At 44.8% G+C, this 26978-nt stretch overlaps 1 protein-coding gene across 1 annotated transcript in view; it reads left to right on the forward strand.

Annotated features, from left to right (window-relative positions):
* Nucleotides 1-26978, forward strand: part of atrn (attractin) — a 114097-nt gene that overhangs the window by 44553 nt on the left and 42566 nt on the right. Inside the window, exons 16-25 of the mRNA XM_071922496.2 lie at nt 1774-1993; nt 2889-3074; nt 4430-4675; nt 5160-5297; nt 7061-7154; nt 7957-8009; nt 9440-9534; nt 11603-11681; nt 12634-12791; nt 20078-20139. Coding sequence (XP_071778597.2) covers nt 1774-1993; nt 2889-3074; nt 4430-4675; nt 5160-5297; nt 7061-7154; nt 7957-8009; nt 9440-9534; nt 11603-11681; nt 12634-12791; nt 20078-20139 — 1331 coding nt within the window. The remainder of the gene's footprint in view (nt 1-1773; nt 1994-2888; nt 3075-4429; nt 4676-5159; nt 5298-7060; nt 7155-7956; nt 8010-9439; nt 9535-11602; nt 11682-12633; nt 12792-20077; nt 20140-26978) is intronic.

The raw sequence follows: 26978 nt of genomic DNA on the forward strand, positions 1-26978 counted from the left end.
CAATTAGGGCTGGATTTAGGTCTTGGTGGAAATTAGCAGGGGTTAATTTTATGAATCCAAGAAAAAAATGCCTCTAAAAAGATAGAGTTACAGTGCAGCTTATTGATCAACAGTGCCATAATTCTCAGTTTCATATCAGCTTGATTTCTTTTAAGCAAAGGGTTTGATGAAGTGCTAAAAATGCTCCCCCTAAAACATCAGTTCAAGTGGCCAGAGAAGCCCCCCATGGCTGATTTAGGGGTGCACACCATCACATTTCCTGAATTAATTAGGCATTGAAGTTGTTGTCTCACATTTTTAAGGTTGGGATTCTTTGACAAAGCCACTGCGGGGGGAAAAGAAGTATTTTGGGGATCTAAATGAATGGCCTAATTACAGCTAAATCTATCTAAATGTTTTAGTGTGTCCACACTTGAGGTCAGTGAAGAGTTTGAAGTATTGCACAGCCCCAATGTGTCAATGCATTGCACATGTGAATTCATGCAAGCATGTGTGCACTCATGGTCCTGTAAAGTGCTGAGGATCCACCAAATTGCAGATGTTCTGTTAAAATAAACAGTGACAAATACACATCAGTCTAAATCACAAAGTGGGGCTGCAACAGAGGAGAGTGCCTTAACTAATTGAAAACTAATTGAAATCCCATAGATTTGGTCTATTTGTCCAAATTAAATTATGGCGGTCACTCAGGGAAATCTTCTGCGCCCGCAGGAAGTGAAGGATCGAAACTTAGAAGCGAAATCCAAACTGTCTCCTGAGCAGCGAGCTGTGCTCCGTCCAGAGAAAGCTGGACTCACAAACATTTTATTTTTCCTCTCTCATCCCTTTGGTTTCCTTTTAGTGTAAAGCATCACAGACCGGCTGGTTGGTAAACATGAGTGTGCCGTGTGTATTTTACTGACTTTACGCTCCATGAGTTGTGGGTATTGAAGTTCAAATAGTTTTCAAAGAGTAACCTCACACTGGCATTTGGGGCCACCAACATGCAAAGTTGTCTAGTGCAGCGTTAACTGTAGCTTGCAGCCTCACTTTTTTCATGCATTTGATCAGCAGTCACCCAGGAACAGAAATTTCAAAATAGGCTACAAGCTCTGGAAATCCAGCAGATCAAGAATGAGACTCTCAAGTGTACACAGTCACAAAGACTGTGAGTCATGCTCAAGTCTTCCTGTAGTGTTGTATCGATGCCGTTTGTGCTCTTGGGCAGTTTCAACTATTTCCAGACAGGCTCAATCAATCCCAGAAAGGCAATTAAATCCCCTTGGAAACAGTAATTCGACCGATGTCTGCGAGAGATCGAGCTCTCTTTGTTTACTACTACTGCAACGGCATGGCGATTGATTAGAGATGGGATGGATAACACAGTCTATCAAGTCAAGTGAAGTAAAGTTCCTTTTATTGCCACTCAGCCTGGCCTGGGGAATTTGTGTCAGTACAGGTGAAGAATTCCTCTGACAACAAACCTCCTCGTGCACAAATTTTGTTGCTTGCAACCCAGCCAAAGTTGTGATTTATGGAAAATAAAATTTGATTTCAAAATCTGTTATTTACATTGATTTTTAATCAAATGTGTGACACATCAGTCTTCAGCTATAGAGTAAATGTGTCATATTGCCCAACCACTATCAGCATTCATCAAACTGAACACCACTGAAAATGTCAGCTCCAGTGAAGAAATTCAGATCTGCAAAGTATTCTCTATCTCTATATTCGCATCTCAAAATGGAAAACGTGTAGTTGTTGTTAATGTGGCCCGCGGGTGTGTGTTCGCAGTACAAGGCCTCGGTGACGCCCTGGGTGGGACTCAGGAAAATCAACGTGTCCTACTGGTGCTGGGAGGACATGTCTCCCTTCACCAACACCACCCTGCAGTGGCTGCCCGGCGAGCCCAGCGACGCCGGCTTCTGTGGCTACCTGGCCGAGCCGGCGCCCAGCGGCCTCAAGGCCCAGACCTGCATCAACCCGGTCAACGGCAGCCTTTGTGAACGTCCAGGTTGGTTCACAACGCTTGATGAATGAAAGGCAAAGGGGCACTTACTCCAGTGTATTAACCTGTGTGTTAATACAGGTTAATACACTGGAGTAAGTGCATTAACCTGTGTGTTAACCTATTAGGAAGAACTTAATGAAATCTGACAAAATTGTGATGTGTTGTACAAACACAGTACATACACGGGAATATTGAGTACTTACAATACTTTCCTATAGTTTGATACTCAGGTTAGCACACTGGAATAAGACTATTGTGAAGAGTTACCGAAAAATGTCAGCTAAATGCCTAAAAGCGAAAATGTAAAAGGAGTCATTTAAAAGGCCACCTTCACAAAAATGAGTTTCAGTGTTTTCTTTATGCCAGCAGCAATCAGAAACGAATGATTTTCAGCATATGGTCGTTATCAGTGTAATTCCATTATGTCCTAATGCACAGAAACACGCCCACACACACACACAGCATGCAAAATATAATTGATGGGTAAACACATTGGTGGTAATGCCCAGACTCGGGCCAAATAGTATCTGCAGATACTTCTCATTTTAGCCTAAGAATCTGTGTGTGTTTTGCTATGCTGGACAATACAGTGAGTGCCAGAAAATACTGGAAAGTCAATTTAGTAACATTTTCTTTCTCTCTGAATTGTCCTGAGGCTGTAAATCCCACCAATCTGCTGCTCCCAAGTAGGTTAAAACAAACAATAAGATTTATTTTCAGATACTATTTGACCCAGATCTGGTAATGCCTTGTTCATCGTGGTGCATAGCTCAACAGGCAGAACATGTCACCAACGCCTCTAGGGTTGAGGGTTCAGTTCCCTGTGTTGCTCTACCAGAGTTAGGCGCTCACGGTGCTGTAAGGGGCTTTCACATCGTTTCTTTAAACTTTTCCTCAGCCAACCACAGCGCTAAGCAGTGCCGGACGCCCTGCGCCATGCGCGCCACCTGCAGCGAGTGCACCAGCAGCAGCTCTGAGTGCATGTGGTGCAGCAACATGAAGCAGTGCGTCGACTCCAACGCCTACGTGGCTTCCTTCCCCTTCGGACAGTGCATGGAGTGGTACACCATGAACAGCTGTCCACGTAAGATATGTTATCTTGTTTGTCTCCCTCTTTGCAAGTTTCAAGCCCCGAGATTCATGCTTTTGTTTTGTTTTTTTATTTTGGGGGCATCTATGGTACTAAGCAGTCAGTTCTGTGGTGTGTTCACTTGGCAGTCAAACAGTGTGTCCAGTACTGTGACGTCTTTTTCCTTGGATTTTCTATTGATGTAGTTTGAGTTTCTGTTGGTGGCGCTCTTTTCTTTGTCTGCTCAGCCATGGTGGCTATCGCTGCTCATGCTAACGAACATGTATTTATATGAAAATGTTTCAAATTATTACTTAAGCCTTGGATTAAACAGCAGTTGCTGCATGCACATCTGAAACCCTCCTAGGCACGATTCATGTGGCGTAACCAATGAAACGAGGAACACTCCACACAAAAATCCAACATAAAGTACGCACACCATAATGCTCCAGTTACAGTTAATATACTCAACCACTCAAGCATATATACTGATGTTCATCAGACTTAAAACAACCACATCAAGACAGCTTTATAAATAACCATGATTTGCTGGAGAATCATGAGTATTCAGAAGAGCATCTTTGAATGCTTGTTTTTCAACCTTCATTTAACCAAACACATTAACACTACGGCATGGTGAAAGGCCCCTCCAGGAGTGGAGATAGGGATTAATAATCTAATTTAATAGTTTGGTAACATCGTCTGCAGCTCGTACTTTGTTTGCGTAGAGTGCAGCAGAGAACAATTTTCATTTATTTAGCCTGGCAGATCAATTAAGAACAAATTGTTACTTACAGTCATGGGCAGGCAAATCCCTAGAGGGGTGAGAAGTAGGAATTAAAGTTTAGGCCTTCTGGAGGTGTTCTGGGTGCAATTCAGCTCTCACCCATCACTCATCTACATGGACGCTCACCCTGATTTGATAGCACAGTGGATAGCTACATCCTGTGTATTGGTAAATACTAGGGTTAGACTGATATATCAGTTTGCGGATATATTGGGCTGGCTGATATTGGCCTTTTGCTAAATATTGGATATCGGCCAATCAGTATCATCCACCTTCGTTATGATAGAGGTTCCTCCCTGATCACAGTTTAACCCTGCTGACCCTAAAAGAATTTCATTACTCTGAGTTTCAGTGGAGAGTTTTTGTGTCCCCATAATGGTCTAAAAGGTGTTTGAGAGGCTTTTCCATCCTGCCAATAATAAAATTCTGCAGGATAACACTGAACACTTTATTTGCATGACAAAATATCCGCTATCAGCAACTTCAGTCTAAAAACAAAGGTATCTGTCTATTGCATGGTTTCTAACTGGTGCTGTGTGTGTGTGTGTGTGTGTGTGTGTGTGTGTGTGTGTGTGTGCTGCAGCGGAGAACTGTTCTGGCTACAGAACATGTGGCCAGTGTCTGGACCAGCCGGGCTGTGGGTGGTGCACCGACCCCAGTAACACAGGGAAGGGTCAGTGCATCGAGGGCTCGTACCGCGGCCCGTTCCAGACCTCGGTCCCCGCCCCCTCCACCCTGCCCGGCCTGCCCTCCAGCCCCCAGCCCGCCCTCAACGCCAGCATGTGCCCCAACGAAGCCAAATACAACTGGTCCTTCATCCACTGTCCAGGTGGGGATCGGTCAGCTGTTCGTTTTGGAGAGACTTGAGATTTTCACCATTCAAAACTATTCATATGTTTTTTAAGTATTTGCACTTAAATCTTGAGTGAAATATTGAAAGCATCTCAAGTGCAATTTTTGTTATTGGTTCAATTTTTTAGCTACCGAAACGATTGCAGATGCTGGACCACTCATAGGGATTTCTTCACTAATTCATGATAATAAAGTGAAAAACACTTCACAAATACCAGGCAATGAAGTGGAGTGGCTCTTGGGACTGATCATTTTGGTAGATGCAGTGTAGTAAATCTTACATGCCTGCTAAATAAATCTGGTATTTCTAGAGAAAATCAGGATCATGTAATTCTACAGGAATTTATTGTAGATATCACTCTCTATGTACACAAATACTCAAAATTCTGTGTATTAATAATCATATTTTTTCCATTGTACGATGCTGATATGTCCATTGTATGCTCTCTGCTGTTTGGCAGCTTGTCAGTGTAACGGTCACAGCCAGTGTGTCAACGAGAGTGTGTGCGAGAAGTGTGAGGACCTGACAACCGGGCGACACTGCGAGAGCTGCATCTCCGGTTTCTATGGCGATCCCACCAACGGGGGCAGCTGCCAGCGTGAGTAGCCACGGGTCAATCAGTCAATCAATACATGAATCAATCAGTCTTTCTAAATAGCTTAATTTGACTTGTCGGTATTTTACAGTTACGTTTTGTGTTCGCCTTTTTTCCTAATTCCTAGATGTAAAGCAAAGTGCTTCTCCGGGATGGTAAAGATTTACTCTGCTCTACAGCTAATACTGACAGTCAGTCAATCAAACATTAAATCAGTCAATCAATCAGCCATTCCTTCGACAGCTTCATTTAGCTTGCCAATATATTAGAGCCATGCTGTATGTTTTGTGTTTTTGCTGATACCGAGCTGTAAAGCAAAATGTCCCTCCGGAATATTAAAAATGTACTCTGTTTTATAGCTAACAGTGACAGTCAGTTTATTGGTCTTTCTACATTGCTTTGTTCAGCTTGTCAGTATGTTTCTCGCTTTTTCTTTTTCTTTTTTTGCTGACTCCTGGTTGTACAGCAAATTGCCCCTCGGTGATAGTAAAGATTTACTTTGCAGCTAATAGTGACAGTCAGTCTATCAATTCAATTTCTTGATGTGTTATGAGCACAGTAAGATCTTTCTTAAATTGCCAAAGCATAAGTGCAAAGCTCATTATCAATACATCTCAGCTTACAAGCAAGTAATCAAGCAAACACATACTGTATACACATGAGGATAAAATTGTAACTAGCTGTCCCTCATTGCTTTGCAGGTAGCTGCATATTTCGCAGCTGGTGTAGATTTGTCAGACAGTCACTTTAATTTATTTGCACGGTGATAAAACCCAGAGGCAAAGTGAAAAGCGATAAACTCCAAAGATAAAAACGACACAAGAGAGGGGAATAGTACAAATTTGTGCAGGTGAGATAAAAATCCCAAGGGACTTAAAAACATCACACCTCAAAATGAACAAACATAGTAGATATTTTAATTTGGCTCTATCTGTAACAGGCTGTCTGCAGGTCTTAAAATGTCATAAATCATATCCAAACTTAAGGCCATAAAAGGTATTGGATACAGTTAAATAAAGCATTTTAAGTCTTAAATTCAGTTGTAGAGGTCTTAAAAATGTTGTGCCAGCCCAGTCATGCAGACCTATGTCCTCATAACACCTCGATTTTCATTTCTGTGAAAATAAAAGAAAACACTTGCAGACTGTTAAGTTTTTAAATTCTTTCAATTGTTTACTAATTTAGTAGAAAAAGCTCTGCCCTTAAAGCTCTGCCCTTATCTCTATTTGTCACAGCGAAGGAGAAAATGGTGACAAAGCATGTTTCATCCTGGAATTAGAAGTCAAAGCTCTTTCGGAGTAGAGCAAGGTGCAGCAAGAACACTTGGAAACATTTGTCATGAAAAATTAGTGTTAAGACAAAATGGAGTTCATAAAACATAAAGCAGGGAGGAGTCCTAATGTAATGGTGAATAAAACAAAACTGACAAAATCGGGAAGGAAAGATCCAACTGTCTTTATTGTTAGTTTTTTTTACCCTGATCATCTAAATTTGTGTTCTAATTGAAGCTAACTACGCTCAAATAGAGATTTTTAGCCAATTAGCCGCAGTGAAAATGTATCAACATTACTGGTCGTGAAATTTTGCTGGAACGGAAACTAAATAAACCTGGTCAGTATTCAGCAGTACTGGTAGAGCTTTCTGTAGCAGTGTGGTATATAATATGGTAGCAGTAGTTACATATATAAAGCATATGAGGATGTTGCTTTTCTCGCTGCTCATTCTAAAACCGATGTGTTTATTGTTGTTGTGTATGTTTTTTGCAGCCTGCAAGTGCAACGGCCACGCCAGCATGTGCAACCCCAACAACGGCAAGTGCTTCTGCACCACCAAGGGCATCAAAGGCGACCGCTGCCACCTGTGAGTCTCCCAGGAGCCGTTGTGTCACACTCCTCTGTCCCTCTGTCTTCTTCCCTTCTGCCCCCTCTTCCTTCTGCTGTGTTACCATACAGTGTGTCTGTTGCCGGAAAACCTGGCAACTGGAATGTTTTTGTCCCCTACAGTGAAATCAGGGGTGGGGGGGGGCGGGGGAGGGGATGTGGATCAGTCTTTGTTCGCTTGTTCATTAATTCGTCCGTCCATCACATGCAATATCTCAGACATCGCTGATTGGATTTTGATGAAACTTGGGAGAGTGATGCATATCAAAACAAGGTGACATATTTGTTACTGATTGGCCGAGTGAGGGTCTGCATCATTTGTGAGGAAATGAGATGTTTACTGTTACTGACCAAGGGCTTCATGTCTTGTGAAAACCCATTCAAAGCCTTGTGATAACACCAGCCAAAATTGCATGGCCACCAATCTGAAAATAAGGCTGTTTCTTTGCCCTTAAATTTCTGGAAAGTTGACTTCTTGTAGACATCAGGTGTTTATCCGGCAGCAACTATGCAGACAGATATGTCTCTCGGCACCGCCAGGCCTCGGCCTTTCATTCTTCCTTCTCTATTTTCCTTTCGCCGCGGTGCCTCTGACTCCAGTTGACTGAAGGTCGCGGCCCGCGGCGCTGTCGACCGCGTGGCTCCTCAGCCCGCTGCGTGACACATGGATTGCCGCCCAGCGTAGTTTTTACCCACAATTAAATCCTCCTCGTTCACGTCTCCCCTTCTCTCTCTCTCTTTGTCCCATTTCCTGTCGTCTTTTCTCCGCCTCTCGCTTTCAGGTGTGAAGTCGAGAACCGTTACCAAGGCAACCCCCTCAAAGGAACATGCTACTGTAAGTGGAATTCCAATTACCAACTTCGGTGGGGGTGGGTGGGTGGGTGTGGGAATCGCACTAAGAAATCATTGTCAGGCCCGACTCTTCCTCCTTGTTCAGGTCAATGCTAAAGCAGTTCCATGGCTCTTAAATCAAAGTAGGTCTGATGGTAGTTTGATGTTTAAAGCCACAACAGCCAGAGGAGACGCAGCTTTTTTTTTGAACAAGCGTGAGTGGCAGGCAGGAAGGAATCAAATGTGAGACGCAGATGAAACTGAATTGCAGAAGAACTTTTTGAAGCCCCGTCTTTCTCTCATCTGTGCCGTGATGACAGTCATTTCACCGGGGACAGATTGCAGTGCCGTGCTCTTGAGTCCACACAGCGATTACAAAGTCTCCTGTCATCATTATACTTGTCAACTCAACTGTGATGAAGCGGGGATATAATATAGGTAGGGAAATAGGTCTTTCAAACCGGCTAATGAAAGTAATTTTGTCGTCCTCTTTGCCCAAATATCTTTCTTCTTTCTTTTTTTTTAAGATTAGAGTAGGACCTCTAAATGATGGTTAGTTACCTGCCAAAGTGGCTGGTAGAGTAGACAAACTTACCAGCCAAAGTTGAAAGTTTCATAGGTGGCTGGTGGTAATTTTACACCTCGTTTCAAATCAGACTGAGAAGTGGTCGGGGAATTTTGGAATCTGCCAGCAAAAAAAAATAAGTCTTCCTACACAGGTCTGAAAAGTCTGGTTAAGTATGGAAATTAATTAAAAACTGTTTAGGAATTGGACAAAAACATAGCACAGAAACATATGAAAAAAGTCTTTGGGTCCTCTTCTGATACACATGATTGGCCTTGTACTACCCATTTTCTAATAATAATCTATTTATATAGCACTTTTCAAAGTGCTGAACACCAAAAGATTAAAACAATGACATGAAATAAATACAAGAATTAGCATAAAAATACACTACATAATAAAAGCCAACAGAGAAGGAGAATAAAACAATTAGGAAAAAGCGAGTTTAAAAAAAGTATGTTTTCAATTGTGATTTAAAATCAGTGACAGGCTCGGCCCTTCTAACAGTCTCAGGCAAGCCGTTCCATAACTTGGGGGCCCTCACCGCAAAACCCGCTGACATTTCTTTTATTTCGGTATTTCGGTAGCCTCTATCGACCTTCATCATAGGGAACACCCCACCAAAATCTTCAAATCCATTCAAGAAATTGAGGCCTGCAAAGTGTATGGAAGTTTGAAATGGGAAAATGCGCGGGAGAGCCGGGTAATTTCCTGCCCTGAGCGCTGTGTGGAAACATGTTCTTGTGTGACTTTCAAACTAGACTGAGCGGGCTATTCTTCTTCTTTTGTAACCCCCCACCCCCCACCCCCACCCCCCACTTCCCACCCACCCCATGCACCCACTCCTCCGGCTCTGACACTTCAAACAGACACGCTCCTCATCGACTACCAGTTCACCTTCAGCCTGTCACAGGAGGACGACCGCTACTACACCGCCATCAACTTTGTGGCCACGCCTGAGGAGGTATGTAGCCGACGCCGAACGCCCCACCGACACAGCATCTGTCTCGCCTTTATTAGGATTAAAGATTGTAAAGTCAGCATGTGGTGATGGTGATGAAGTTTTTTTTTTTTTGGTTGTTTTCTGTCTCTCAATTTCCGCCCTATGATTCTTCTCCAGTGGTTTATTTGTCATTTTTATAATGATAATAATGACGATAATAACATCAGTAATAACAGTGGTAATCATAATAATAATAGCCATTGTAAGAACGCCAATAATAACAATTCAAAACTATTTACGCAGCAGTTTTCTTGACAATATTACAAAGTGGTGTAAAATAAGAGCAACAGAACAAACTGATGGAACATAAACAAACCATAATGAAGAGAAGACTTGCCCTGCTGGCTCCATTAAGACCCAGTCAGCAGAGCCGACAAAACAATTCAGCGGCATATTATCATAACAATACTGAAAAACAGAAAGTTCACTCAACAGAATTTACTGTGCCCCGCAGCACGGACAGACAGGAAGGAGAGCAGATTGAAGTGTGATGGCTCAACATGAACTACACCGGTACCCAGGCAGTGTCACAGATGTTTTCCCAGGGAAACAAAGCCTTGTCCGGTCTTGTTTACCTGGCTGTAGCATCTGGAGATGAAGCTGAATTACAAGGATCTGATTAAATGTGCCAGATGGGATTTTTTTCCCTGACGAAGCTTTCACCAAGTGACATCCGAGGCAGAACTAGGTCTAGATCCCTCCTCTGCAGAAGTCTGTTTTTAAAGTCAGAAGGAAACTACATTCTGATGGTTTCTTGCTTCTGTATTTCAGCGTATTTCTGATTGAAATTTGCTGCTGGCAGACAATATCAGCACCTAATTCAAATGAGACAAACCTGCTGAATAGAGGTGTTCAGGGGGGATGAGTCACTTCAAATGCTGTAAACTTGCCTGACTGGAAGGATTTTAGCATTTTTTTTTTAATGAGGGGAGCCAATCAAGACCAGTTGTGATGCATTGACTGGAGGTTTTCCAAAGTAAAGATAACTACAAAGATTTAAATTGTTCCAAGTAAATAAAATGTCTGTGTTCCCATTACAGCACTAACTATAAAAACATCCGAAACTATAACTTTATTTTTGGTTCAATGTCAGATCGATTTTTATTTATTTATAAATAATTTGAGGATGCAGAGACCATGATAAAACATTTTCAACCAGTCAAATTGAAAGTTTATTCAAAGTTTGCTGAGGAACTTATTATAGATATCATTGTAGTGTATTGTGTGAATGCTTGAGCAACAATGTATCATTATAGTTTATAATTATCTTAATAGTTATCGTTCTAGATGTGAATGGGCCTTGAGAGAGGATGGATTTTTGAAAATTTGCTTTCAATTTAAGCGCTCAAAATCAAATTTGAACTGTCTACATTACACATCCTTCATCGTATATGTAGATAAATAGAGGATCTTTTGAATTTCTGTAGCGGGGGCCTCTTTAACTCTTTAACTATTCATCCCCTCTAAACCTAATTAAATGTTTGTTGTGTTGTTAACAAGAAAAATTAATTATTAACAATTGCCTTGTTAGTAAGACATGGCTATCCATTGGCCTGTAAATATTTATTAGCTGTTAACTTACACCTACTTAACGTCACGCTCACAGACTGGAATCACTTTAGAATTGTTTATTTTGGTGCGGATCGTTTTAGACGTTGATTTTCATTCAAACGGATGCATTTTGTTGCTAATCCAAATGCAATTAGCTGTCCAAATTTGCTGTAGCATGCCATAATTGTTTGCTCTGCTGCTAACTGGAGCTAGGGAGTGGAAAAGTCCCTGCCCTGCATTTACAGCACCACTGGTTCTGTTTTTGTTTTTTGGCACGTATACTGTAATATTTTTAACGACTTTTTGACTCCATGCCTTTTGATGTTTAAAAGTCGACCACGAGACTCTTCAATGATTCTTGGAGTGTTTTATTTCCTCTTCGCTGCATGTTTATATGATACATGCAACTGGAAATAGATGCTGACGACAGTAATGGTGATGACGATACATGTTTTCTGTGTCCTCTGTCCTTCCTCAGCCAAACCGAGATCTGGACATGTTCATCAATGCCTCCAAGAACTTCAACCTGAACATAACCTGGGCCACTAGCTTCACTGGTAGGTCTCCACCGACATGCTGTCACATGCCAGCTCAGTCTTCTGAAGGTGTAGCCGGCTTAATTCAATGAAGCATCTGTGATGGGAGGGGCCTACTTTCACCAGGCCAGGTTCCTTCACAGGCGCTCGCCCCGTGCAGCTTAACAGGTCGAGGAATCAGATTCTGTGTAGTGCCAAATGTAGAAGAATAAGATATCAAGAGCCTAGTTATATATCTGGGTTGCAGTCTTGTCGACGTAATTGCATGTTGAGACTTTTTAAACCTGATATACGTAAAAAAAAAATCATTAGGAGACTCAAAATGACTTTTGTGTAATTGCGGGAAAATACTTTTGGCATCCGAAAATGGGGAAATCATGTAGAGAAAGTGCTGTCATGTTCCTCTTGTTCATCAGATAAGGATGAAAGTACCCTCAATTTCAAGCTGACTGTTCATGTTTAAACATCATCTTCACTTCACTTTATCTAGTACAGAGTCAAAATATGAAACACTGTTATTGTCTGATATTACGTATTATATTATCTACTATGTATTATACTTATGTATGAATTCTCCTATACTGTGCATTCATCAAGCATTCACCACACGATGCGCCAAAAACAATTCTCTTAGATGTGAGAAGTGGTGCCGTTTCACCTAACTTGTTCTGTCATAAATGTCCTTTCTTTCTGTCTGTCTGCCTTTCTATCTCTTTGTCTGTATTCCTTTCTTTCACTTCATTTGTCTTTCTTTCTCTTATTCTGCTATTTTCCTCTCTCTCCATCTTTGTCCCTTTTCTCTCTTCATTTGTCTTTCTCTTTCCTTTTGTCTTTTCTCTCTACTTGTATTTTTTCCTTCCTCCCTTCCCTTCTTCCTTCCTTCCTTCCTTCCTTCCATTACTCACTTCCTTTCTATACTTTTATCCTTTCTCCATCTCTATCTTTCTTGTCTGTTCTTCTTTCTGTCGTTCAGCAGGAACCCAGACCGGGGAGGAGATTCCCATAGTCTCCAGGAGTAACATCAAGGAGTTCAAAGACAGCTTTTCCAACGAGAACTTTGATTTCCGCAACAACCCAAACATAACCTTCTTTGTCTATGTCAGCAACTTCACATGGCCCATCAAGATTCAAGTAAGTTGGGCGGCTCACCCAGTCGAGCGCAAACCATAAGGCTCAGTCCTTATCGCAGTGACCCGGGTTCGAATCCGGCCCGCGGTCGTTTACTGCATGTCCTCCCCTCTCTCTCTCCCATACCTTCCTGTCTCTCTCTCGCACTGTCTCTATCAATAAAGCATAAAAATGACTAAAATAAATCTTTAAAAAGAAAATAATAATAATACAAATGCGAAAATTAAAGGGTAAGTTCGGTATTTTTCAACCTGGACCCTATTTTCCCATCTTTTTGTGTCTAAGTGACTAAAGGGGACAACAATTTGTGAAATTGGTCCAGTATTGAGCGAGATCGCATCGCCGGCAGCCGCGAAATGAGCTGCAATGTAATCCGACGGGGCAAATGTGAACCGTCAATGTACGTCCACTAAAAGTGCTTGTTTTTGCCACTGACAGGCTCAGATTGTTATTATAAGTGTCTGACAACATTATGGAAAGGACCCTACAGAGAAATCTGACACCGGTCTGTGTGTAACTTCCTGCAACAACTCAACTCTCGCGAGACTTGAGCGAGACTTGGTTACACACAGACCGGATCAAGCGAAAGGTAAAGAAAAACGTTTAATTTCTCTGTAGGGTCCCCTTTAGTCACTTAGACACAAAAAGATGGGAAAATAGGGTCCGGGTTGAAAAATACTGAAGTTACCCTTTAATATCATTTAATATGAAATGAAATATGATAGAAATATGATTTACGCAAGCTAAACAAAGTCCTGAATATTCTCTGTTGCTGCTTGGACTCATTTTTATATTTGCATACGCGCTTCTGTGCAGCTGCATGTTGCTAACTAGCAGGCTTTGGGCCCGAGTTCCCACTGGGACTAACCATGCTCAAAATGTAATGTACTCATGATACTGTAAGGCACCCTGAATAAAAGCATCCACCAAATGGCACGTCAGGTCGTGTAATATGTTTTCATGTGTGCACTCGCTCATAGTCGGGTCACACATGTTACACAAATGCACGTTCGCACACACACACACACACACAATGCCCCATATTATGCCATGTTATGGATTAAAGTGATGTGTAGCGTGGGAAATAAAACACCCGTATCTTGCAGAGTCTAAAGCTGGTCAATTTTCACTGTGACTGGTAAGCTTGTCTACTCTACCAGCCACTTCTGCAGGTACCCATCTATCATTTGCTGGTCCTGTTCTATTATAAAAGCAAAACCGTTGGCTGGTAAAACTGAAAGTGGCCGGTGAATCTTGGCGTTCACCGGTCACTGTGGCCGGTGTCCTGCCCTGGGTGTCCAGCATCCGTTCTCTAGTGTTGATGTGGCTCCTAGCTAGGTGTTGCTCCTCGGCAGCAGCAGTGAATACTCCCCTGTATCTGCTCGCCTGGCTGCCGGCGGCGTGTGTTTATGCAGCCAAGCCACAACCACTGCTGCACTCAGTGAACCTCTGCCATGTGGAGGGGTGGGGGTGGGGGGTGGGGGGTGGGGGGGGGGGCTGAGTAGAGGAGAGCAAACTGTCCCATCAACAGTACTCTTCCTGTGTGTCGGCAGTGATGTGCTGGCGTAATGTGGAGTGTTTAGCACGTCTAATTGCGTTATTTGCACCAGGGTAAGGGTCAACTCGCTTCAGTAAATTCACCGAGTGGATTTTCCTCAATGTTAGAAAAATATAAATCCTTTGTCATATAAAGGCTCTTGATATCCAGTCTATATGGAAATTATTGAGAAAGAAGATTCTGTCATTAGTGAATTACATATAATCAGAATTTAAGTGCAGACTACCTTAACTGCCAGCCGCTCCTTTCCCTTCATCTACTTCCCCGCTGTCTGTCATCCACTTAGTTATCCTGCAGACGGACCCTGTATGTGTATGTGTTCACATAAATATACATACGCTTATGCATATGCACACAGACACACACACAGTTTGTGGTGTACTTTATTTTATCTCGTTCTCATTATCCCGTGTTTTAGTGTCTCTCGACATTTATGTGTATTTGTCTCCTTGTTTTCTCTGAAGCACTTTGTTACAAATGTTTTTTTAAAGCGCTCCATGAACAAGTTGAATTTACTAGTTTCAATATACATTATGAATTGGGTTTATTGAAAGTTAATTAACTCTAACCCTGATTTGCACGACTAGCCTACCCAATTATGTTGGTACAAATACTTCAAAAGATGTGTAGCTTTTCAAATGCTCCATATTGAGTTGTATCTACATCCGAACTGTGTGCGCAGCTGATAGTAAAACCATTCAGTGGCTGAAACTTGCTGTTTATTATCCTGTAGTTAAAAGCAAGTTTCCGGAGCTCTGATTGTATGTCTGAGACAAATGTTTCTGTGCATGTGCATGAGTGTATACGCTCGTGTTTTGCAGCGTGAAAAAGGATAGAAATGACTCAAAGCTAAATTTGATACGGGAATGTGCTGCCAGGATTGGTCGGTGCTGGTTTGGGACAACCGCGGCGACTTGCTCTGTCTCCGTGTGCGCTCCTGATCAGTTCTGGAAGTGATTTGACTGGTCGTCCCAAGCTCCTTCCCCTCCCCCCCCCCCCCCCCCCCCCCCCCCTCCGAAAAGGGATAGTCCTCCCTCTCTCTCGCCCGCCTCCATCCTCCATGTCCTGCCTCATGAGTGTTTTAGTTTGCCCAGCTTCAGAACCAAACTCCGGCTCCTGCCAGGCAGCCTGAGGAGGGAGAGCCAGGTCTTCAGACCGGCTCTGCGGCACGGCAGAGTGCCTTCCCCCTGCCAGGCACCTCTGGTCCTCCTCACCTCTCTGCCCCGCTCTCTCGCTGGGTGGGATCATGTTGGAGATCACCCCTGTCCTCCAAACCATAGCGTGCAGGTCTGCTAGCGTGTACGTTTTCGTCCTCGCACTCATGGAGCTTTACCTTCGTCAGCGAGGTAACATTTTCCACTTGTTCCTCTTCCTTTTCTCCCACCCCCACCCTGTCTCTAAGTCATTTTTTTTTTACCAAAAGGCCTTTTATTCGCCTTTTGTTGCTTTCACTTGCTTCCCTTGCCGTTAGTGGTTTGTTGTCTGTTGGTTGTGCGCTCAGTGTGTGTGTGTGTGTGTGTGTGTGTGGGATTGTAGGCGGTTGGTCCTCCAGTGTTGGCAGGCGGAGATTGGAGTGTTGGAAAATGGTTCATAAACAGCAACGGAGAAAGTGCAAGGGCAAAGTGGAATGTTAAGTTGAAACACATGCTGCATTGAGAGTGGGCTGTGTGCAAGCAAAGCCTTTTCTCCCAGCTTTAGTATGCAACTATACAAAGCTATCTGTCTCTCTCTCTCTCTCTCTCCGTCTGTCTCTCTGTCTCTCTCTCTCTCTCTCTCTCCGTCTGTCTCTCTGTCTCTCTCTCTCTCTCTCTCTCGCTCGCTCACTCACTCTCCAGCATACCACCTCAAGGTTGTCTCTGTTTTTTGTTTTTCTTTCACGTGGTCAGAAGTCCCGCTACAACGGTGTGTATACCGTTCGCAGCAGCTTCTGTGTGTGTGTGTGTGTGTGTGTGTGTGTGTGTGTGTCCTTGCGTGAATCATGCATTTTGCACGGTGAGAGAGCACGTTTGTTTGTTTTCGTCCATTTACATAGAGATTCACCTACAGAGCCGTGACTTGTACCTTCGCCTTCCAGTCCGCTGCATTAAGTCAGCACCACACCTTATTACCCAAGGAATCGGACAGTTCAGCCACGCTCCTTGTTGGAATGCACGGCAATTTTTCCCATAATGTGTATCAAATAATACAGTTCATAACACTTCAGAAAAGCATGGGTCTTGGAGTGCAGCAGAAACCCTTTTGTAATACCAATTTGACCCACAAAAAATGACAGCTTCTACAATGCTCAAAGTGAATTTTATGTTGTCTTCATCGCCGCCAAGGGGCCCGAATAATCAAAGCAGAATCAATTGCATTGAGATTAGTCAGCGAGCTCTGCCGCTCCTTTTTTTTTTTTTTTTGCTTTCCTGATGAAGAATAGATTTGGATTTAATGATGTTTGTAATGAAACGCAAATCCCAGACTAATTACATTAAAGAGCTGTGATCTCCTGTTCCGTGCCTTAGTGAACATGTCATGATATGGTGGAGATTAGAGCAGTCTCCAATTTAATACCCCGCTGTGGAGTAGCAGCTGTAGCTATCAGCTGGCTGGGGCGCTCTGTGTATCAGTCTGGACGCATGTAGTGTGTATCTACACCATGCATGGCTGCCTGATTGGTGCTTCTTGATACTGATTACAGACAGGTTGGGAAACTAACCTTTTGGCCCGCTGGCCACAGTGGCCGGTTTATCTGAAAGATCATCGACTAGCCACTCATTATTTTAACAGCATTAGATTTTTAGAACAGAATCGGACCTCCAAGTGATGACAGATTACAGCATCTTCTATTGGAAGAGTAGAAAACGTAGCAGCCATAGTGAAAATTGATCAGCATTTGGCTGGTGGCCGGTGCCATTTTTCCCACCATTGTCACAGGCATATTTGAGGAGACACCTTTTGAAATATTCACCGGCACTGGACGAGCTTGGGTGCGCACATCCACACATGCACACACACATGCATGTGAGTGCGAACACAAAAGTGCACGTGTTCAGTCCACCCACACACCAACCTCGCCTTATTATAACATCTCCCTTTATTTTCCTCTCTCCTTTTCTTTACTATCTTTGCGGCACCTGTTGAGCAGCCCTCCCTCACGCCGATAACGATACATTTCTTCAAAGCTCCAGTATTGTTCAAGCGGCTGTCAGAAGCCATTAGAGCCGGAATTTTTCCCGTCTTAATGACCGGCGGCAGGATGACAGGGCCTGCTGTGAGATCCTCCGCGGCCCCTAAAGAGTCACCCTCCGCTGGGCACATAACGAGAGCGTCACCCGGGCCTCCCGCCGCCACCGTCAGCCTGCCTCTCGGTGACAAAGCACAGCACACAGCTGACACTCAAGATTAGCCGCTACCATGACTGTTATCGCACATCTTCTCGCCGTGGCGGCCCCGCTTGTACTTTTCAAAATGAAGGAGTTAAGCAAAGATGCAGCGTTGACATGATGCTGAAGCACCTAAGCTTCAATGATGGTTTTCTTGTGTTCAGGAACTACAGCAAGTTGGATTTGGCCTTGAAGGCAGCTATTGTGTCATTAGGAGAGAGTATTATGTATCTATAATCACCTAGAGACGTGGACGGCTTTGTTAGGCTGCTGTCACAAAGCGCACCGCGTTTCAGTATACCAGCCGACAGCTTAGGGCTTCTTTGATAACTCTAAGCTTTGCTCCTACAAGAATCCTTGCCAATCACAGTTTCATACAATCTCTGATAGTTTTTCTTTAATCCTTTCATTTTTACCTCCCATTTACATTCATGGGCAGAAAGAGAAGATTCCTTCAGAAAAGATTTCCCCTTTAATTGCGAGAAGCTGGTGGGCTTCCTAGAAATTCTGAACACTTCCCAGAAATGTCTCTTCGCTTTGCTTGCGGAGGTGTATGGGAGGATCTGTCGGGCAGAGTGGAGCGAGCCTCTGTCGCCTGCAGCGCGGCGTCGGACCAGACCTTTTTTTAAAATCCTGCTTACTTTGGAGAAGCGCTGGGGAAGTGGGCGGAACGGGGAGAGGGCGAGAGAAACGAGAGCCGCTGCTTCAGAATATTTCGGATCGGAATGTCAAAAAGCGAGTGAGGAGGAGTAGGGAAACAGAAAATGTCGGTGTGTTCTGGCTGTCCACCTCACACTTTTTCATCTTAACCCTGCAGCTGGTGTGTCTCTCTGCGCCCCGCAGCAGTTTAGATGCTATTCAATGGAGGCTTTTATCTGAAGTGCCTTACAGTACAGCTTGGGTGCATTTCATTTACAGCATGGGTGGCCCCGAGTCGGTTTCGAACACCTAACCCTAGCGGTGTTGGTGCCGTGCTCTACCCCTCGAGATACACGGGGAATCGAACCTGTAACCCTTCCAGTGTTGGTGCCGTGCTCTACCCGTCGAGCTGCTCGGCACCAGGTAGTACAGAGAGAGTCAGTCCCATGCTGATGACATCATCTTTTCAAAGTTTTCTATGGGTGTATTAGCACCCCGAACGTCTATTTGGTGTTCAACAGTCTGGAGGAAAACGATCACACCGAGGATTCGGCGCTCAACAGTAATCAACAGCAACACATTAGCGAGCCAGATGGTGCCGACTACACAAGTAAATTAGACCCAGGGCCGTTCACAAGCACACACGCGCCTGTCATCCCGCCGCACAGGGCCGATGCCTTTGGCCCCATGTTGTTCTCGAACGAGTCACTTTAGCTTTACATATTCCGATCCATCAAGCTTTTCCACGCATATATTGTTATTACTGATCATATATTAAAAATTCATAGACTAATCTGACGTGCACGCAGCTGTGTTCTCCGGCTTTTGTCTTTTTTTCTCCCCTCCATTTTCCCGTGGAATTGTATGCAAATCCCTGCTTTGCTGGGGAATAATAAGCGAGAGTGGTGATGAGTTCTGGTCCAAGGTGTCACCTCGGAGAGCTGTCGGAGCGTGTGTGAGGGGAATTCTGCAGGTTGGCAGAGACGCAGTACCCCCGTGCCGCCAGAGAGGGGCAGTGTTGTGCCAGCAAGGGCTGTGTCCTTTGGGGGCGGTGTGGGGTATGCGGTGGGGTGGGGGATAAAGCACTAGCAATGTTACCCCTGGCAACCTTGATTAAGACAGGATGTCATTAGTACAATTGCTCTTGTGATGATTACACAGCGAATATTTCTGCCCACATGTGCACAAGAACGAGGTTTGTGCGAGCTGTGGGCAGCGGAGAGGCCGGCTGCTCGCCTGTTGTCGGTTTGACAGGCAGGCGGTCTGGAGCACAGATAAGCAGGAAGACGGGGAACCTCCCAGTAGAAAGGAATAGGAGTTGTGTGTCCCTAAAAAAAAACACAGCAGAATCCCAGAGTTAAGCCAGAGTACACACTAACAATATGTTCATCTAAGTACAACGAATGCACCAATGTCACCAAGACGAATTCCGGTGCACAGTCATATCAACGACTTGCATAGTATCATGCAACATACATGCAGCATCTCACATACAGCGCAGCGTGTGTGTGTGTGTGTGTGTGTGTGTGTGTGTGTGTGTGTGTGTGAGCGGAGGCAGCGTTGTCTCTCCTGCTCTGTTCTGCTCCTTTTGACAGATCTACAAGGTCGACTCCAGTCCTAAGCTTGCATGTTTATGAGTGTATAATGCTGACCCTCCTTTTTAAAATCCCCTTATTAAAGCAGATTTCTGTCTCTGTGTGTTTTGTCCTCTCTTTCCCCCGCTGCAGATCGCCTTCTCCCAGCACAGTAACTTCATGGATCTGGTGCAGTTCTTTGTCACGTTCTTCAGGTGAGCACCCCCCCCTCCCCTCCCTCCCCTCCCTCACACACACACGCACACACAGCCGCAACACCCCCCTTCCTCCTGTCAAGTCACTGTTCCGCACCACAGATGTGTTATACTGTTAGGGTGGTTGGAATTGTCTTGGATGTATGTGTGTATGTGTGTGTGTGTGTTTGTGTGTGCGTGCATGTGTGTGTGAGATGCAGTGTGAACCATGGTGATGGATCACCAAAGCCACTCTACTGTAGCTATGCATTACTACTATTTCATTACTATGAAGAACCGCTCCAGCTTACTGGTTTATAGGAACTGGTAAGCTGTCAACACACACACACACACGCACATGCACACACACACACAGGCAACTCTCACTGTGTGTCGCTCTATTTCATTCGCTTATAATCACACACACACACACACTCTTACTTCACATCTGTGTGGTCCACCTAAGGGACCAGGACATGCAGACTGGACTGTATGTGTATCTGTGCATACTTGCACACACATGCATGGGTATGTGTTGAAATGCGGTATATTCCTGGGCTGGACTCCACTTCAGGAACTGCTGTAATGTGTTATCGATTTAAGAACTGAGAAGGACCAAAAATTGGGTAAAATGTGTGTCTATGCGCGCTTGAGTGCATGTGTGTGTGTGTGTGTGTGTGTGTGTATTCCTCTTGAGTGTCCCACGTGTGCTCCCTGAAGGAGAGTCTAGGACTGTGTGCACACTCCACAACGCCCTGAAAAAAAATTGCCGGCCGGCCGTTCCATGTCACGGTGCTTTTATTGATCCTGTAGCCACATAAAGGCGGAGAGCTTTGATAGTGGTGATTTGGAAGATTCTGATATTTTTTTTTTGTGAACAGCCCTCTGCAATTACTGTGATGTTCAAAAGCAGCGCCTGAATAATTCACCCTCCTCACTGAGGTTTTTTGTTCATTTTTCTTGATGGGTTCTCTGCATTAAAAGCTGTAGGGATATTTACGCCGCTCCAGCCGGTGAACCTCCTCCCTCCCCTCCTCCCTCCCTCCCTTCCTCCCTCCCTCCCCTCCTCCCTCCCTCCCCTCCTCGCACACAAATGCAAACCCTGCAATTACTGGCTCATGATGCACGTATGTTTATACACGTGTCAGCATTCGAACACCGGCGCGTCAGCATTTGAAGCTTTGGACACGCACCTACTGTGTGCAGTAAGCAGGCGTCATAGCACTCCATAAAGATAACCCCTCTAGCTTTCCTCCTTCCCTCTCTCCTTCCCCTTCTCTCCAGTTCCCTCCCGCTCTCGTTCGCTCTCTTCCTCTTCCTCTCTCCCTCGCTCTCTCTCGTTCGCTCCCGTTCTCTCCCCTTCCTTCTCGCTCTCTCCCTCCCTCTCTCCTTTCACCCCTTGTTTTCCCTCTCCCGCTCCCTCCCACTCTCTTCCTCTCCCATCCTCCCTACCTCCCTCCTTCCATCCCTCTCTCATTCGCTCTCGTCCTCCCTCTCTCTCTTCCATCCTCCCTACCTCCCTCTCTCGTTCGCTCTCTTCCTCTTCCTCTCTCCCTACCTCCCTCGCTCTCTCGTTCGCTCTCGTTCTCTCCCCTTCCTTCTCGCTCTCCCTCCCTCTCTCCTCTCACCCCTTGTTTTCCCTCTCCCGCTCCCTCCCACTCTCTTCCTCTCTCCCATCCTCCCTACCTCCCTCCTTCCATCCCTCTCTCGTTCGCTCTCGTCCTCCCTCTCTCTCTTCCATCCTCCCTACCTCCCTCTCTCGTTCGCTCTCGTCCTCCCTCGTTCCCGTCCTCCCTCCCCCTCTCTCTCCTTCCATCTCCAAGCTGCTCTCCCTCTCCCCCTCCCATTCTCTCTTCCTCCCTTCCTCCATCGCTCCGTCTCCCTCCTCTCTCCTTCCATGCCTTGCTTCCCTCCCTCTCTCTCTCTTTCCCTCTCCCTTGTCCCATCCCCTCCCTTCCTTCCTCCCAACCTCCCACCACTCTCTCTGACTTGCTCTTAATCCCACAGCTCAGTCTTTTTTCGACGTGTGTGTGCTTCTCGCCACCGATTCAGCAGAGATGAGCAGAGACCCAAAGTTAGCTAGCTAGCAGCCTCGTCCCTGTTTGCTGCTGGTACTTTGGGCGCCGCATTGTTTGTGGCGCGGGGGAGGAGAGGGATGCTAATTAACGTGAAAATTGTTTGCTCTTTTTCACTCTGACTTTCTCTCTTTCTTAATCTCGCTCTTTCTCGCTGTCGGTTATGCTCTCTCTCACTCTCTCTCTCTCCTCGCTCTCTGCCATGTTCCCTGTGGGGACAGGGGAAGGTGGTGCCATCCCCTTATCTGCAGCACCAGCACAGATCCCCCCCCACAAGCATTCACCAGCCGTGAAACAGATGCATTAAACATCAGCGTTAACCACAAGCAGACGCGTTCACGTGTCTGCGTCCGGCTGTCCGGCAGTTATCGCACCCTCGGCTCTCAGAAGTGAATAACTCTGTCTTCGGTCAGCTAAATGCAAATGTTCAACATTCATGGAAAAACCTGGAGAAGTCGTGGAATTTGAATATTGTGTCTTCCACGTCTGGAAAAGTCTTGGAGAATGTGAAATATCCAAAACATTTTTTTGGAAATGCCATGAAAATTTATTCTTAAGCTTTTTCTCAAACAGTCATGGTTGTAATGTTAAACTTGGCTGCTGCTTGAGCAAGCTGCCTTTGAAGTGATAGTGACCTGAATGACAGATTTCTTGGATACATAAGTCCCGCGTGCTGCATCTAGTAAGCCAAAACGGCTATTTAACATAAAATGTAACTTTTGAACATCACATGCCGGCAAAAAGTTGTAGCTATTACATTGTCTGTTTTTATAAAAATGTTTCTTCGTCCATGCTGCATTTCTGTCTCTCAACCAACTCGTCACCAGCCCATTGCTTCTAACACCTGACTCACACTAACACTGATTTTTTTTTTTTCCCTGAAACAATTACTCTTGACTATGCAGCCAAAGTTCAGCAGTAGATCAGCAAACATGCAGGACTTCTACAAAGGTGATCTATCTAAAAGTCATTGTATATGATTAACAAAATGATGTAGGAATGTGTTATCTGCTGTTTAGCCAAGTGTGGATAGTTCAACAAAGCAGTGAGTTCTGCAGAATCAACCAATTTACAGCAGGCCGCTCACTACTGCAGTGGGGGCAAAGCCAGAGAGACACTCTGTTGTTTGTTGTAACTATAATCCTGGAGCAAGATTAAGGTCAAGGCACCGATGACAAAACAATCAAGTTTCCTTGACAATCCAGAAGTTCTGCAACCTGCAGTGGGATCACTATTCTTTGTTCCGGGGCCGGTGGTGCTCTTTTTTTAATTCAGACATCAAAGCAATAGAAGAAAACAAGAGTCTGAACTATTGTTCTAGAACACTGACCACATGTCAGCACATTGGGTTGTTTACTTCTTAAAAAACTTGACTTAACCTTCTAATAGTCAGCCTAGCACTGGGGCCCGGTGTCCCAGAAAACTCTGCTTCCCGTGAGAATGTGGCTCCCTGGTACATCTGTGCTCCTTTATAGCTAATATTAACATAACATATGCTATTCGGTGGACACCTCTATCTGAAGTGAGCGCGTACTTTTTTAGTGTGAGTGGCCCCGGTGGGAATTGAACCCCTAACGCTGGCAGTGTTGTGTACCTCTAACCCTGGAGGTGTCAGTCAGTGCAAAACACCGACACAATATACCATGTGAGGTACAGGAGCACTATTAACAGCACAGGGCGCCACAAGAGAATATAGTGCTTTCAAAGCATTGACGACATAATAATTGCTGCTAAAGTAATGACCATAAATTCACACTGTGAGCTTATGCTAAATCACCACCAGGCAGCCTAGATCACCCTTGAAAAATGTCATACTTGGTGAGATGAATATTAAAATTTAAAACTTATCACGATGTGTGTGTATTCAAAATGATTAGTAATTTACATTGCTTTGCCGCCTGTTTGAACAGAGGGGAGACATCGGGGTGGAGGCATTAGAATATGGGGTACCAGCAGGCTTCCTGCCCTGGGCGATGTCTGGGTGGGTGTGTGGGTGGGTGGGATGGAGTGACATGAATGAGTCACCCTGCTGCCATCCAGGAGATTTAACGTCTCTCCTCTGAGAGACAGATGTGTTTGATTCAAGCGTACATCAGAGTGAAGATGAGCGCTCTTTTTCAGGCTGCGTTCTGTCTGCATCTGAGGCTTCTGTCTTCACTCCCCTCGCGCAACATCAACTGATATGTTTTTCTCCCAGTTTTTGTTTGTTTTTTCCTTGTGCACTAGCAGTCAAAAGTTTGGACACACCTGATTAAATGTTCTATGTTTTTCATTATCTTAAAGCCATCTTGATCTAAAGGCTTCTGCTTAAATACTTGAAATTAGTTTCTTAGACAAATATAAATAGTGAAGTTGATCCTATGTATGAATTTCTTTCCAAAGCCTTTGCCTTTCCATCAAGGCAAAGGGCGGCTACTTTAAAAAAATCTAAAATATAAGATAGTTTTGATTTGTTTAACACTTTTTTGGTCACTGCATAATTCCATTTGTGTTATTTCAGAGTTTTGATGTCTTTACTATTATTCTAAAATGTGGAAAAACTGTGGTGTGTCCAAACTTTTGACTGGTAGTGTATGTGAGACTGGGCGCATACCATCAGTAGCTATCCGCCTCCATCAGCTCCTAACCAGCAGCAGCAGAGGGTCAGCGGTGTTTTAGCGCTCGAGGACCTAAACCTGAACCATGAACCTCTTCTAACGCAGAGAGATGATTCGTGTTCTGTCTCCCAGGTCTCCGGAGTCAACTGTGCGTCCTGACTGTGTACCTCGCTCTCCTCCGCTGTCCACCTCTCACCCTCTGCCCTCCACCTCCCTCCTCCCCGCTGCACCCCACCCCCACCGCCGCCCCTCTCTCGCTCCGGCTCCCGAGGTCCAGCCGTCGGTTTTCACCCCTGGCTCTCGGTGTGTGTGCGGCGCGTCCTGCCGGTGTGCGGTTACACGGCAGCAGCCTCCACTTTCTCCGCGGTGGCCCCCTCTATCTCTCTTTGTGGTATTCTATTAACCAGCGCGGCAGACCCCAGGGGAAATGTGCTCGGCTGCGATAGACTCCTTTTTTTTATCATCTGCCACTAACTTTTACAGGGGCGCAAACGCACATAGCGGCCTACGGGGACGGGAAACACACACACACACATCCAGGCACAGGCACGAGTACATGCACACACACAGATGAAGACATACAGGTGTGACCATCCAGTCTCACACACACACACACACACACACACGGACACACTCCCAGACCGGGGCTCTCAGTTTTGGGCCCGTGCCATAACTGAAGAGCAGTAGGAGGAGCTGATCTGTCATCAGCAATCCCAGCCATTCTTACATAATATGGAGCGCCCTCTGCTCCCAGCCACAGTGCATGGGTTATTCTGCTGTTGTGAAGCGCTCTCTCACACACACACACACACACACACACATACACACACAAACACACACATACACAGGCACACACACACACACATTGTCTTATGCGCACACAGGCTCACTCACCCTCTTACAGCCTCTTATACACACCTGCACACTTAGACACAGACACACAAATACTTTCCCCTCTCTTGTTCTCTCTCACACACACACACACACACTCAGACTCTCACAAATGCACTCATACACACATGCACTCAGAAACACTCATCTATACAAACACACATAGGAGGCAGCAGGCTCTTAAGTGAAAAACATTTGGAATACTGGCCACTCAGTGGAGCTGTGTGCCCTCCATGCTCCTCGTCTCTGTCCTCTGCTCTGTCCTCCATATACAGACACACACACACACACACACACACAACACACACACACACACACACACACACACACACACACACACACAGGCTGACATGGACCTTCTCCCTTTCTCTGCTACTTCTGCACAGCTCCGGCCTATAGCCTGCAAGGGTGCAAGGGTTGGGGTTGGCTCAATACAATCAATTCAAAATGTCAATTTTCAACTGCAACCCATTTACTAATGACTAACTAATCATTCGTTCTCAATTATTTCCCCCGTGGCATTTGTTCTCGGTGACTTCATTATTGAGCGAAGAGCTTTTCGGTTTTCAAATTCGGAAAAGGGATCCTTCACTCTGATTAGTCGAAAAGAAAGTGACATTGACGCCGACTGTGATACGCGCTGTGGAGCATGCGGGCGCTTCCCCCCCCTCACGCTGGTTTGTTTGTGTGTACACACACGTCAGTCCGCATGAGCGTCACCAGCAGCAGTGACCATGGGAGATTGACAGCGGAGATGGGCTACAGAAAAGTGCATGGTGGAGATGTGTATTTTAACCCCCCCCCCCCCCCCCCCCCCCCATTCTGCAACACACACTATGTGTCCATCCAACTGTCAGGCAAATTTAACGCTAACTTTTGAAATGTTGAAGTGAATAAATCGGCTTTCTTAATGGAAAGAAAACCACACACAACCAGAAGACAAATGGAAAAAGTCTTTCAAGGGTTGATGAATATTGGACAACTTGTTATTGTTCTGAGGTGTCGGCTATTGTTGGGTATATTTCATACTTTCATCCAAAGACGAACACAAAGAAATGCATTTGCATACAATCTCCACTGTCACTGATGTCACTGGAGATGCTTTTGAATTATTGAGCAATGAAACTGAACCCTTCATGCTAAGCCTGCATCAGTATTTATTTAAGACTAAATCGCAATTTATCACATAACTTTTTATATCAACAAAAAACTTTTAAGCTTAAGGTGAGCTAAACTATATTATAGTTCGTAATATTAATATATTATTATACATAATTAAAGTTATCAATGTGTTATA

This window comes from Centroberyx gerrardi, chromosome 17 (assembly GCF_048128805.1).
Source record: "Centroberyx gerrardi isolate f3 chromosome 17, fCenGer3.hap1.cur.20231027, whole genome shotgun sequence".
Lineage (NCBI taxonomy): Eukaryota > Metazoa > Chordata > Actinopteri > Beryciformes > Berycidae > Centroberyx > Centroberyx gerrardi.